The following is a 15476-nucleotide window of genomic DNA, read 5'->3' as shown; positions in this document are numbered from 1 at the left end:
CAGCAACAAATTACATAATCCCTTCTTTAAAAAAGCATACAGCTCAAATTAATCATGTTGTGCAAGAAAAACATTTGTGCATCATGGGTTTTTGTAACAGGTTACCATTAAAATATAACAGGATTTGCTCAAAAAAATATTTTTAAGATTACCTCAATAATATAAAGCTAAATGTTTTTTTAGAATTTTACAATACATATGCTGGAAATGGTGAAGTTATTTTGTTACTACTTTCTTTTCCATAGAGAAGTGTGTAATTAATCAAGGCAAGCGGTGCTGCTTGAAAATTGCTTGACAATGCAATATAGCAGATTGCTGTAAGTCACTGTCTGGGTTTCCAGAAGCAATGCTGACATTTACAGACACCACGTTTTTTTCCCTTACAAGATGATGTAACTGCAGTGGACTATATCAGCTCATGTTGAAAACACAGTCACTGCACATTCACAGGCCTGGCATTTTATATTATCTGACTCACAGGTGTAAGATACAGCTTTAAACTGAAAGGCCAGCCAAAATATTTTCTACCCTTCAACCCTTCAAGAGTTCAACATGCCGATCATAAACATACACAGTACCACGCCGATCACTATGAATGAATACTATAGGCATGTATTATAGGATATAGTATACTATGCCTAAGATACTTTATAGCGGGCAAGGATGGCAAATTTAAACACCTCCGTATCAATCTGTTTCTAAATATATCAAAACTGTCTTTCACAGTATCAGATTTGATCTTAGATGAGATCATTCATTGCTAAGGACTTAAATTTTCCTGTACACAAATATGGTGAATAGAAACGGAACTATATCTGTTCCTTACAAGCTATTGATCAAATCGAAATTCCCTAAATAATTGCAGCTGTGATAAATTTACATGGTTGAACCTGGTTTTTCAGCGTACGCCAACAAGTGAGGTTTAAGTTTTCATAATTGCATAAAACCAAGTCATTCTGGTTTTTTTGTTATCCAGCGTGTGGCAAGAGACTAAAATAAACAAAAATCTCTATTGCCCATAACTCATTTGAAAAAAATGTTCTACAGAGGGTTATGTCTGTGCTTAAATGGTTCCGCCACTGATTTGTGCACAGAGCACCAAAACGCCTTAAGGGTTGCACTGTAGAATGAAAAGGCACAACAGTTTTATACAGCTTTCATTCATAAAGCCTGGTGTTTGCTCTCCCACTGGCTCAACACACGGCCCAGAATTCAGATCAGTGGTTTCATATCTTTGAACCAGCAGTGAGTTTTAAATATACTGACAGCATATGGCACGTGGGATTGTGTGTGAACTTTTCCCTTCTGATGTGGCCAGAATGTTGCCTCCTGTTGGAAAGAAGACCACCAGCTTTGCACATCTGATCACTGACAATCGCTGCTGACACGAGCGTAAACACTAACGAGCAATAGCCGAGTGGAGAAATCCAGGAGATTTTCCTGTCCTTGACTCCTGCCGCATCGGTAGCATCAGGCGTCAGAAAAATGTCAGTGTTTTTTAAGGTTTTTAATTCTTAAATCCTTCACAGAAAACATAAGCATTAAAACTGTTACTTACATCATGCTTTGCAATTCGGGAACAAAGCTGGTCGATTTTCCAGATCCTCTTCCGGCATTTGAAGAAGCACTGCCTGACATGGGGCTGGGTGCACTGCTGCTCATCTGTTAGAAAAGTTGCAATGATCAAATGTGGCTCAACTGGAAAGAAGTGCATCTATCTAAACAACCGTAATTAGGAGAACCACTTCACAAGGAAAATGTGGTTTTCACATGCAGCGTTTCTTGAAATGATGAATGATACCAAAAACAGATCACACCGGAAAAATGATCTACCACTTCAGAATTTATCAAGTGTCAGTGATAGAAGACCAAGAAGGTGGTGTATTCTATATTGCACTAAGGTTTAACAATAAACTATATACCTTATAATGAAAACTATTTACAACTTCTCTTTTCTGTACATGTAAAATTATACTTGTACTAGTACGTACAAGACCAATAAAAGAGCAGGGAAAATAACTTTTTAGTTGTGAAGAAGGCAATTTCCAACATTTCCTTGCAAAATCTGAGATTTGTGAACTACTTGTTCCCAAAGAAAAATAAGGAGCATTTTTTTCCAATGCTTACTGAACTTGTTATTTAGGTAAACCACTGCATCAAGTCTCTTTTGCTCACTCTTGGCACACAATGCTGGGATCTGCCTTTCATCTCTATCCCAAAAATAGAGACAGAATTACAAAATTTCCATCAATCCACCCAGTTCACTTGTGAAATGAATGCAGCCCTGAAACAATACATGGCTTTTTTAATCTCCATAGTCTCTTGATATTGATTTGGAGTGATTCTTTTTTAATTTGAGGATGAAATTGTATTGGATTTTTTTCTGATCAGGTCTCTAGGTATTTAATATTCAGGCCCCTAAGAGAAAGAGAAAGTCTCCTTCCAAAATAAAAAGATATGTACAGTAATAAGCCACTTATTTTCTGCATATGAAGATTGTACTGTGAAAGCGGACCGTTCTGGTTTATTATTCAGCTTTCCCATAATTCTTATGACTTATTAGAATGTTGACATAATATGATTATAAACCAACATTTAGGATATCCTAGCAAAGCAGAATATATGCATGATGAAATAAATAAGCTAAATTGAAATTAACTTGTTGATAATGAAAGCTTCTATCTTAGGGCCAGTGCAGTGAAGAAACAGAATGAATGGTCATTAATTTATTGGCTTACCTAAAGTAATGAGTGTAAGGAGACATAAGTCCGATTCAGACTTCTATCAGATGTGCATTCAGTCATACACTACGTTCAGTTGTTTTATACAATGATATATTTACATGTTGAAGATTACGTACCTTGACTTAGTGGAAAACTGTAAGCAGTATTGGATGTTTAAAAGAGCAAGCTTTCATACTCGAGGAGGAAACCTTTTTTTTTCCCCAAAGTGTGATCAACGAATTTGCTGTTGTAACACTCAAACAATTCTTAAATTTCAGCAAATTAATATGTACAAGTCTGTAAATTCCTCGTTCCTAATGACGCCAGCTGGCATATTTCTGCAACCCCTTACTAGAAAAAAGAAAATCAAGTGTAACAAAAACACTAAGTATTAATAAAGGAAATGAATAGAAACTATCTAAAAACTATAGTACTGCAAATAGAAAGTTATTATCTTTTTTTGACCAAATGTAACACAGGTATTTTCTTCTATGACAAGTACATTGGAAATCATCACTTTCCTATTCACTAAGTAATCTTACCAAAATGTCTCAATAAATTCTGAGAAATGATAGCTTACAAACACAGCCTTCCATAATTTAAAAACAGGCTAATCTAAATGACTTGTTGAAGTAAAAGACTGTCAGATTCCTCATTTGGTTTTGCCTTTTTAACATTTTATGAACTTTATAAATGTACAGTATGTAATAAAGTAATAAACTCCTGTAATAATTACTGTACTCAAAGCATTTAATTCTCCTTTACTTGCCTCAAATCCTCATTCAAGATATATTATTAGTCACGACCACTGACTGGGTCTACATTCAGACGACAATACTCCGAGTATTAAAATTTATAGATCAAAATTATCTTTTGTATAATGGGATCTGCATCTTTACTTTTACTTTAAACTTACACTGGAAAATACAAGAACATATTAAACATTATCTTAAGTATTTATTGAGCCTTTCTACTTTGGAGATCAAGAAGCACAATGTTGTATGAAAAGTTTAAATGTTCTTAGACAAACCGATTTACTTTCTTTCTGTATTGATAAAATATATTTCTTAATTGTGAGAAAAATCTATTTAAAAGTATATCTATAAATATAGCTTTTGGGGCTCTGGCAAACATCAAGACTTATTCAGGTTATTCCAACCAACAGTTAAAGAGCAGAAGAACAACTAAACGCAGTGTCTCCTGGTACACAGAGAACTCAGAAATTATCTTTTCCATCTGTTCCTTTGCCATGTGCTAGGTGGCTTTTAGCTATCAATAGCTACTTTTAGTTACTACTTTTGTAGTTCTCCTAGGTTTTGTTTTGTTTTTGGCAGGTAAATAAAAAAAAATTGACATGAATGATGAAAAATAATAGTATTGAATGTGCATCATACAATTACTATATTATAGTGTATCAGTGAACCAGAAAAATATTCTTTCTTGCCGCAGTAACAGTAACAGCATACTAATCTTTTTCAATACAGGTTACTCAGACCAATCACAATTATATAAGATCAATAATTGCCTAATTAAAGATTCAACAGTGAAAAGTACATCAAATCACAAATTACAAAATTAGCCTTTTTTTAAAAAGCATAAATTGAGAGATGCCCAATATTTTTAGATTTCAGTTTTTACACATTGGATTTTTTAGAAAATGTTTCATTTTACTTTAATGAATGAATATTTTAAACTCCATAATTCAGTTGTCACAGGAGTAAATGTTATTTGATCTTAAAATCTTCATTGCCTGAGAAGACCACAGTACAGTATCTTACCACCACCACTGCAGCTCAGGGAAAACAGTTATACAGTTCTCGCCAAACAGAGAAGTCAGTAACTTCTCCTCAGTTGCACCTCAGGTTATTACTTTACCAGAAGAGAAAGCACACAGTCCTTTCTTTGAAATACCTGACTAACTCTAATTTCTCTAGACATTTGGGAAGCATTTGAAAATTGCTTAAGTCATAATAAGTAAGAGTCTCTAACAATGAATGTAAGTGCATAAAAGTGGTCCTGCCCAGGGTTATTCTATTTTTACTTCTGTCTTATTTTATTCTCAGAAATTCTTAAAAGTATATGTTATTAACATGAATGTACCATGACTTACAAAAGTATTCAGACCCTTTCACAGTTTCCAGATTGTGTTGCTTTAAAGCTTGCAGTTATGACACTGAAGTAACAATGTTGTATACACAAGCTACTACATGCTATACATTGAAAGAAAAAAAAATACAAGAAAAAACATAATATCAAAGAAAAAACCCTTTGCTGTGACAAAGTCAGACACAAAGTCAAAAAGAGAAAATCACAGATCAGGAGAAGGGTACAAAAAACTATTTAAGTCTCTGAACATCCCTATGAGTACAGTCTACTCAATCATCAAGTAGTTGAAAACGTACCCAGACACTGTCTAGATCAGGCTGCTCCTCCAAACTGAGCAGCTGGGCAAGGAGGGAAATGGTGAGGGATATCACTGTGAGGCCAAAGACAACTTTCATAGAGCTATAGCGTTCAATGGCTGAGAAGAGAGAAAATCTGCCATCAGTCAATACCTTCCAGAGTACTTCACAAAACTAGTCTGTATAGCATGAAGTTTGGCACCTGAATGATCCTGCTAAAAGTGTGCTATGGACAGATAAACGTGGAATGTTTTGGTCTAAATGCCACATTTAACTTTCGGTGCAAACCCAACACAGCACATATCCTAGTCAACACCACCTCAACTTGTCAAGCAAAGCTGTGGGATAATCATGATATGTGCGTGCTTCTCCACAGCAGGGAACTGAAAACTTGTTAGGATTAAGAAACATACAGGCAAATACTTGAGGAAACTTAATGTTGTGACAAAAAATCACCTTCAGTAGGATAACGATCCAAAGCACAAATGCAAAGGTACACTAAGAAAGTAGGTACCTAAAGAAGTAAATGTGCTTGAGTGACCTTTCAAAGTCCTAACTTGAACCCTATTGCGAATCTTTGGAAAGACTCAAAAACTGCTGTCCACAGATTATTCTCAAGCAACCTGAGAGAGTTTGAGCAAATCTGCCAAGAAGAATGAACAAAAATTTTGCCAAGCCTGTGTACAAAGTTCGTAGAGACTGACCTAAAATAACCTGCTTGGTGCTAAAGGTGCTTCCACCAAATATTAAGTTCACAGTTCTGAATATTTAAGCAATCAACACATTTGTTGCTTTTTTTTGCTTTAGATTATGCTGACATTTACTTCTCTTACCCTTAGAAATCTTCAGATTGTGCAGATAGAGCATTCAGGTTTTGAATACAATTTAAAGTTCTTAAAATCTGTCTATATAATTTTGTAATTTCACAAAATAAGACACAACAGGGGTGATATGGTGATGCTATAGTTGGTTCAATTCCAGGTCTGGAGTGCTATCTGTGTGGAGTTTGTATGTCCTCCCTGTGTTTGTGTGGGTTTCCTCCCACAGTCCAGAAACATACTGTTAGGCTTCTGTGAAAACTGGCCCTAGGTGTAAGTGTGTCTGTGTTTCTTCCCTGCGATGGACTGGTGTGCCGTCCTAGGTGTACCCTGCCTTGTGCTCGTTGCTCTCCAAGCGCAACTTTGAATTAGAAGAGGCAGTTAGAATGTAGATGGATGGAAACATCATAGGAAGGGTCTCAATACTTTTGCCAGACACTCTATATCACATATATGCTGCCTGGTCAGTCCTGAAATTACTCTTCATTATTTACATTAACTCTATTTAATTTCAAATCAGTTTAATGAATCTCGTGCTTTATTTTGCTATTTAGTAAATATGGAATACTAAGTATCACAAAAATTAAGAAATGTATAGCACTGGAAACCAGTTTTTCAGAAAATCATATGTGCTTTTATGTGGCTGCGTGCCACTGACATTGTTAAGTATTGGATAAGAGAGAAGTAAATTCAATTTAATTTTTCAAATTAAAATGCTTTCTGTAAATCTTTATACTATGTATGCCTAACTGCTATTAAATAGAAGTTATTTAAAACATTGCAATTCAACCAAATTGTATCACCCTATAAAGTATAATTACTTCAAAATGTTTTTTACTATAAAACAAAACATGCACACCTGATCAAATATCCAGCCCAGTAACTGTAAATGAGATTTTGTCTGGATAGTTTTTATTGTTGTTTTTTTTTTGGTATGTCACAGTTTATTATACAAATAATAATGTTGCCACAGGTCTGATTCTGATTTTACTACATTCAGAGTTCTAAATGGGAAGAATTATCGAATTACCAAGTGTTAGATCAATATATAAGAGGAAACCAGAAAAATAAACTCTCTTTTGAACCTCTTTTATTAAAGAACTGTAAAGTTAGCATCTCGGAAGCATTTCAATCTTAAGTTCTATTTTATTTGTTTTGCCAATTTAAGGTATTATTATTACTATTATTTCTAAAAATGTAGGTGCTTTTATTTTAACTTGGCAATTTTAGCTATTTTTCATTGTATTGCATATTAATGAAAGTTTCGGTTTTGTCTTTTGTTTTTTATGCCTACCTTTTATTGAGTATTTTTAATGAAGCCTACCGGATCCTACGTTTCAACTATTGATCCAAATTACTTTGAGAGCCATGACATGTGTTTTCATTCCATGTGTCTGCATTTGAATGGTTACCATAAAACTGCACTTCATTGATAACCTTCAAACGGCTTTACTTCTCACAGGGATAATATATTTTATGTGTTCTATGCTAATTTTTTTTCTTTTTCAGCTCTGACTACTATATACCATAATAAATTATTCTTTCACAGAATATCTTTTCAGCTCTCACAAAAGTGATCTGTGATGAGGAAGTAAAATATTGTTGAAGGCTTTTAGCACAAAAGCAGAGGCTTTGACCTCACATGTACAGTATCTGAAATATATTTACATACTGTATACTCTATATGAAAACAAGTAGGACAATAGATGACAAAAAAGAAGACAACATAAGCTACTTCTTTAAAGCTAATAAGATAAGAACCATCATTTGATCTTAGAATAATGCCATTTTCTTATTTCTATCTCTTGTTGAGACACAAAAGCATTACAGGTGAATAACTAAAAATCAGTTTCCCTCACATGAACTTGCTAGAAATAAAACTTCCCAAAATATGGTATTTTTTGACCCCATCAGTTTATCTGGGAGTACAAAAGGCTACCCGATAACTTAAAAATACTTTTGGTTTCAATTATATCTTTGTTTAGTGCTTCTCAGGTTTTTCTAACTGTCCAAGTAAGGTGTTTCATGTAAACAACTTGTTTTAACAGTGAGGACATGTACGCTGTCATTTATACCGAGAGACATTCAAATTTTACACATTCTTTGAGCAATGTAGAAAAATTTACAGTTGAAAATATAATCTATTGACATTTCCATCCCCTGCTGGTCACGTGTAAACAGTGCTACCTGTTTCCCAGCAGCAGGCTCACTTTTACCTAATACTTAAACCACTATCTTGATAGAGCAAACCAAACTATCTATCAAATCACACAGGTGCCCAGCAATTTTTCTTGAAATGAGGAGACAATAATTCAGAAGGCTCTTTTCAATAATTACTTCCCCAGCCCACATTTTTTTTGATGGTTTAATAATTAACTTCTTTAATAGATCAAAGTAGAGCCATGTGAACGTTCTATTTCCTTTCTTCCGGACATTAAACAAAACAAAAAAAAGGGTTTCAAAAGCAGAAGCACTCTCCAGTCAATTTTCTCCAATAAATACAGTTAACATAAAATTCAAATCCTACTGTAATCTTCCCCCATGGGTTAACGTGCTGCAGTTTTGCTTTGAATTGCAATGCAGATGGTCGCCATACTTGGTAAAATGAATTCAGATGTGCAGAATGGCTCCAGATTACTTCAACATGCAAAGGTTTAATACAGTACTTTGCTTGAATGTGCAGAATAAGGCAGCTCTTTCCATTTATTGCAGTTTTTCTATAATTAAATTGACTTTTATGTTGCCTTACTTCTGATTTTTTTTCTTTCTACAGACGCCTAGTCAATTTTACAAATTTAGTCTTGGCCAAGAAACCTAGGAAGCAGGAGTTGAACCACTTAGCATGTTTGTTTATCTAATCTTAAACTATATTTTAAAAAGTCTGCATTCCTTGTGACTTAAAACTATATGGAAATATTAAAAAGGTCAACATATGCTCAAATGAAGGCCTTTCACATTGAGCAGACAAAGAACCTTCCAGGATAGATACAGAATCTCTAGTGCTCTGGAAATTACACAAAATAAAAAAAAATTAACAACTGAGATAAACATTCTTAATATGGAAAACATTTCATTCTAGCTCCACACACATAAAAAGCCACAGTTTTTACAGCGATGTGACATGCTGTTTCAATATGGATTTATTTACAGTGTTAATTACAATTATTCCAATCTATCAGCCCCATAATTTTACAGTCGATCTTCAGAATTTTTAAGGAAATCAAAAACATACTGGTGTTCAGAGAGGCACAAAATGACATGTAACCCAATCTCCCTTCTTTTTCATTCCTATAATGAAGTGGCAAATACGAGTCATTGCCTTGTAGAAATTTTGTTTCAATTCCACATCCTCAGGTCAAGCATGGCGCATGGCTCACACTTCATTTCCCCACCTTGTTCTTTGCATATGATATGAAATCATGCAAAATCTTTTTTTTCCTGCAGTCAGAAATGTTGACGAATTGCTTCGGAACACAAACAAAAGAGAAAGGAGGCAGGGTGCTTTAAAATGAAACAGAGGAAACGCATATTAAAATGACCCTTCTATCCTTTTATCGTCTTTAATACTGGATGAAACATGTCAAACAAATCTTTATCTTCTCGAAACAATGATGGGGGAAGGTATTTAGCATGACCAAAGCAAAGACCTTTTGCACAAGATTACCTTGTTTTGTCTCCTCAATGGCAGTGCTCATATTTAAAACAGCAAATACGATACATTAAATCTCATTTCTATTATTCTGACTTTTCATAATGTTTTCCAAACTATCTTTTTGTAAGTGTCTAGGATTTTAATCACTGTTTGCAAAATGTCAGTAATCTTTTACTAATGCACCATCATAAACCTAAAGGCCTATGCATCCTGTCAAATACTAAATCCATTCTTAGACTTTCTTCTGAGATTCACTAATAATTTAAATTAGACACGCAAGTATAAGGAGCATATATAAATTAAATCAATGGAAAAACAATGATGTGCTTGAAGATTTATATTCACCACCACAGGATAACCCAAACTGCTATGCCTAACTGTCCTTAACCCCATTCAGGTTTTCCTCATCGATTGCATGTTGCTTTATTAGATTTGGCAGAAAAAAAGTCAGTCTTTTTTATTGATATGCCAACAAAAAGATAATTTGCTTTTTAAGATACAATTGCAATACCTCCAGACACATGGTTAACTGACATGTTTATTTTTTTAAATCTAACCATCATATAAAACCACAAGCTGGAGATCAACATCTTCCATTGTTTGTGCATGCATTTTACCATCAACTTTACATGTTAATTGGTTCAAGTAAATTAACTTGTTGGATTTCTTAAATCACAATACAGAATTCTTCGTTAATTCAATTGCAAAGCACGAGTGTGATTTTCTTGTTTATATGAACATAAAATACATTCCATAAACAAAAACATTCTGGGAAAAAGCAAATTAATGTAACATTGCTTTGAAAATCCACAATTTAATACAATTTTAAAGTTGATTAAATGCATCTCACAATTCACTAAACAAATCCAGAAATCTCTCTTGATCAGACATTTTGTCTTAATGTCTAGCCCCCTGGAAAGCTCTCAATATATTTCTTTCTGACTCAGTCTAAATTCAGACAGTGATGTGGAATTTTTTTCAGTCTGGCCATACAGATTAAACCAGCGTGTCCTGATGGGGAAACTCCTTGCTGAAAATGCTGTTTAACAGAGGAAGTAGTCTGTAACTAAATTCCCAAGCAAAGCTTCTTTTTGTTTCTCACCAGCAAACAATCCAAACATGTACTGTAAATTTAAGTTGGTTGCAGATGTGAGATAATTTTATCTATGTTTTTTTTTTAAATATCTCAACTCCATGGTCAGTTATCACTTCATAGTTACAATCTATTTGCTGCTCATCTTCAGTAAATATTGAACTAATTATAGGACAAATAAAGCAAAATGTTGTTCAACCTTAAAAATTTCTAAAGCATTCAAACAAGGCAAAATTAAAATCCTGCGTTTAATAATGATTAAATCTTGAAAAGTTAAGTGATCATTTTTAGAACAGTTCAACTGTTATCTTGATATGTCTTGCTTTGTACAATCACTAATCAGTGTGCCTCACTCATAGTTTGCTTTTTTACCCTCAAAATAAATTAGGATTGTCATTCAGACTCTCGTGATAAGAGCCTTTCACAAGACTCTTGTGAACATTCCCATTTAAACTTAAATTTTAAAAAAAGATGACACAAATTAAAACAGAGAAAGTCTCTACAAATAAAATATACACCTTAATATAAATTATATCAATTTTGAGATATAGGCTTTGAACTTAAATGTTCATCTTACACTGTTCACTCTTAAATTAAAATATACAGTGTGAAAAAAAAACGTTTGTTTTATATATACTATATATATACTCTTGCTTAATCAAAACTGGTGTTTTCTTAAACAGCTGAAAGAGTAATATTTACCTATTCAATGTTATCCGAGTATGAAGTAGCAAAAATGAATAATAATTAAGTGTGTGAAACAAGGGAACTCCTAGTTTACTTAGCACAATTAACGTGGTATTTAGAATCAGGTAATTAAATCGTTGGATAACAAGTAAACAAGGACTGCGTTTGGGTAGCCCTATCCTACATAAGAGTCAGACACTTTGTGAGCTTGGTCTTTACCATAGAGGTTATTGAAAACATGTCATGCCAAGAACAAAAGAGATTTCAGAGGACCTCAACAATACTTATATACTCATAAGTCTGGAGTAGGTCCCAGGAACATTTCTAAACATCTTTGGCTCCATCCAACCACTAAAAGAGACAGTTAACAAAGGGAAAATATCTAAGACCATTGCAACTCTACCTAGAAACAGTCATCCTGCCAAGCTGCCCAAAGGAAATTAATTAAATCACCCAGCAATCACAAACAAAAGATCTGCAGGTGTCTCTCACTGCAGCTAATGAAAGTGTCCATGTTTCACTTATCAGAAAAGAACTGAATGTTTTCATAACCCAGAAGAAACAATTTCTCTCTAATAAAACATTACTGCCTGTCTCAAGTTCGCCAAAGCGCACCCTGACAATCCACAAGACTAGAGATTTTTTTGGCAAAAATAAGACACATTTTGTGTGACAAAAGCCAAATACTGCCTTCTAACAGAAAAACGTCATCCCAACCATTAAGCACGGTAGTGGGAGTATCACGGTTTGGTACACAGCCTCAGAACCTGGACAGCTTGTCATCATTGACAAGAACCGTGAAATTGGAGTTGTATCGGCAAATTCTGGAGGAGAATGTCAGGCTACCTATTCGTCAGCTGAAGATGAGCTGAAAGCCGGTCACACAGCAAAACAATGATACTCAACACACAAGCAAATCTACATCAGGAAGGCTGAAGAGCAAATTCCACATTTTGGATTGGTCAAGGCAATATTTCTGCAATTTCCCTCATGGGATCAATAAAGTATCTATCTATCCAGACCTAATTCCTACTGAAATGTTATGAAAGGACCTGAAGAGAGCTATTCCTCCAAGAAAACCATGAAATGCCACCAACATGAAGCAGTTCTGTCAGTAATAATTGGAAAAAAAACATAAAAGATGAGAAAGACTGATAAACAGTTACAGGAAATATCTAACAGAAGTCTTTGGTGTTTAAAGAGTTGCTTTCTAAGATCCACCTTCCCTAAAGTTTTCAGACTGTACTTACATAATTTTACACAATCCCAGTGCTCACAGACATTCACACTAGGATATTTATTGTTGGATCATTTTGTTAATTTAATAATCCAAATATATCTTGTGCCATTTGTGTTATTTGGACTCTTTAATGGAAAGTTGATTAGCTATGTCTACTGTGTATACTCCTGATGTATTTTTAGGGCGTGGAATGGTACTGCAAGATACTATAGCAAAGTATATTTCACAACTAAAGTCATATTCATTAAAAGCAAAAGGAAACATCTTGCACTAAAAGTATCATCTTCACACTGTTTTGATACTTCCAGATTTAGACTCTCAATCAAACACACAACTATCCCTAATTTTCTTATACTTCTATAACTGTAATACATAATATTAAAATTATGGAAGAAAATAATGTAATCAATAAAATAGCCCTCTAGCAGAAAAAGAAAAGACAACCATCTCAATAACATCCACACATATATTGGCTCAATTGGTAATACATCGCTCTGAGTATGTTTTGACACATTTGAATAAATGTGGATAGGGCTCGGTTATTACAACGAGCCTGGGTGAATAATTTGTTGGTATTCCTATCACAGAAAGGAGCTGTCAAATGGCATAAACTCTGTAAGACTGTAATGACATGTCATTACAGTCTTACATGTTATTGCATGAGATGGAGTTGACAAGGAAAGAAAAAATGGAGGAATGTTGGATGTACACCACCTAATGACTCTTTAATGCCCGTGACAGTATATGAAATAGTGACTCAATGCTTTAGACTTAAATACCCAGTAACAAAATACCACAGAACTTACATATTTTGTGTATATGTCCATATGCATTGTACCCACCTAAACAAAAAAAAACATTGTAGAGGACTATAGTAAACATTTCAATGTTACAACAGAACTCACTTCACACTACCTGATTGGCCACTCTGTCTGTCCCCTGCTCCTCCTCTCTCCGAGCTTTAGTTGTGCTATGCTAGATTACCTTTGCTTACTGCCGTCTTTCTCACACCTGAAGAAGGCTCCATGGCTGAAACTTTGTGTTTTCTTTCTTCTCTTTTCAACATGGAATAAACCTATTACTTGTTCCTTTGCAGCCTACGCATGCTGACGCACCTACCCACCTGATCTACTACAAAAATATATTTTCCATTTCCTATTGAATTATCTGTAAAAAGCATAAAGGTATGCACAAATTATAAACATTTCAGCTTAATTATGAGAAAGTACAATTGCCTTTGCTTGTTAAACAACTACATATGCCACGTTGCGTTTCCTCCGGATTTGATGCGAACATTAAATTCCACAATAAATGAATGTTGTTTCTATCTAAATAAAAGCACATCGCATTGTCTTTCATGAACACCAATTGTAACTTAAAAATACAATTTGGCACGTATGAAATTGCTGGAATGTCTGAGGTAAGGACCACTGAGGTAGTGCACTCTGAACTAGTTACAATTATGCTAACTCGAAACAAACCACGCAGCTAATATCTCCTAGAAAACACAGCTTAATGGTGGCGGGGATAATGTTTTCATTTTATCCGGCAGTGAGCACCCCTTAAGATTTTGAAGCACGTGCTATTTGTTAATATGAAATGTAGCAAAACGTACAGAACTGACATAAAGCCGAGCATTTTAAATACCTGCAATAAAGGGTATAACAAGATTACATTGAACACTTCATTTATATTGTGTCATGATACTTTCTATAAAAAACGTGTTGTGTTTTATCTGTGTCGCTGAAATCAATCTGACAGGGAAGGTTACATTTTCTGGTAAACTGCACAAACACTCACTGAACGCCGGTATTGAGACTAAAACAGATTAAAGGAATTCAACCCTATCAGGGAAAAATAAAAGAGCCTGGTGAAAATTATTTTCACTCTGTGCATCAACTATTTATCATAAGCACTAAATAAGTTGATGCACTACCTCTCTTCTGTCTGCTGGTTTAACCCATAAAAGCAAACATTTTATTAATGCACTGTTTTTGTCTTTGGCTTTATTTCTTCGTTAAGCTGTTCTAGCTCTAGTCTAGACGATAAACAACTGTTACTTTCAACTGCTGGAAGTCCGCTTCCTTGAAATGTAACTTTACCTTGCAGGTTACTTACCTTTATTTACTTCAGTTCCGACCTCGTGCATAAGTCCTGCCATACAGAACACAAGAACTTGCCATTGACGTCATTGAGTCACCTTTCTAACGTGTTCTGGGTGTTGTAGTTCGCATCTGTTACATAATCGTTTGCTTACTGCCTGAAACTACAACAAAGTTGGATCTTTCCGTCGCCAGAAAATATACGCAATATCCCGAGACGTCCGCTGACTTTTCGCACAGTACTTGCGGACTTGTAGTTCTTGTAGTATTGTGCAGCAAAATGCCTAATATATGTGCCGCCTTGTTGATCTCTAGCGATTGTAGTAGGGTTATCTAAAGGTCTGTCTTGTCTAAGGTTACGTTAGACTGTTTGAACGGCCAGTAACCACAAATTCAAAATAGCATTAATTAAATATGACCAAACTTAGTGCCCCAGGCGCCGTCTGTAAAGTCCAGACAGATAGATGGTTTTTACATGTGTTTGGATCACAGCAGGTGTTAAAATCACTAGTTCTGCTGATGAGCTCTGTTGTTAAGATACTTTAATAAGATTATAAAAATAATAACTATGGTAGATAAAATGATATTTGTCTCTATGGGAAAATGACCAATGTATAATTTAAAACATAATGCTTGATAACAACATTTGAAATAAAATCAGGATACATAAATATAGGGAAATGGTTTAATTTTTAATCAGTGGCTCAATAAGCAACATGCCTATTTTTGTTACAAAACGTATACTTTCGAAGAAGAAAA

The 15476-nt window shown here is 34.5% G+C and overlaps 2 protein-coding genes across 7 annotated transcripts in view; one reads left to right on the top strand and one right to left on the bottom strand.

Annotated features, from left to right (window-relative positions):
• The window catches only part of runx2a (RUNX family transcription factor 2a), a 93504-nt gene that overhangs the window by 21685 nt on the left and 56343 nt on the right, over positions 1-15476 (top strand). The gene's annotated exons all lie outside the window — the stretch shown is intronic.
• supt3h (SPT3 homolog, SAGA and STAGA complex component) overlaps positions 1-15476 on the bottom strand; it is a 234686-nt gene that overhangs the window by 217007 nt on the left and 2203 nt on the right. For 2 of the 5 annotated variants that reach the window (XM_088935110.1, XM_088935085.1), the window contains exon 2: positions 1559-1662. In XM_088935110.1, coding sequence (XP_088791236.1) covers positions 1559-1662 — 104 coding nt within the window. Of the gene's footprint in view, positions 1-1558; positions 1663-5125; positions 5155-13421; positions 13458-14733; positions 14809-15476 lie in introns of those variants that run through there. The other 3 variants (XM_088935094.1, XM_088935102.1, XM_088935118.1) reach the window with 3 other exon arrangements.

Source organism: Atractosteus spatula, chromosome 2 (assembly GCF_055471065.1).
Source record: "Atractosteus spatula isolate fAtrSpa1 chromosome 2, fAtrSpa1.hap1, whole genome shotgun sequence".
NCBI classification, from domain to species: domain Eukaryota; kingdom Metazoa; phylum Chordata; class Actinopteri; order Semionotiformes; family Lepisosteidae; genus Atractosteus; species Atractosteus spatula.
The sequence above is the reverse complement of the archived record's forward strand: the minus strand, read 5'-3'. Positions and strand labels throughout refer to the sequence as shown.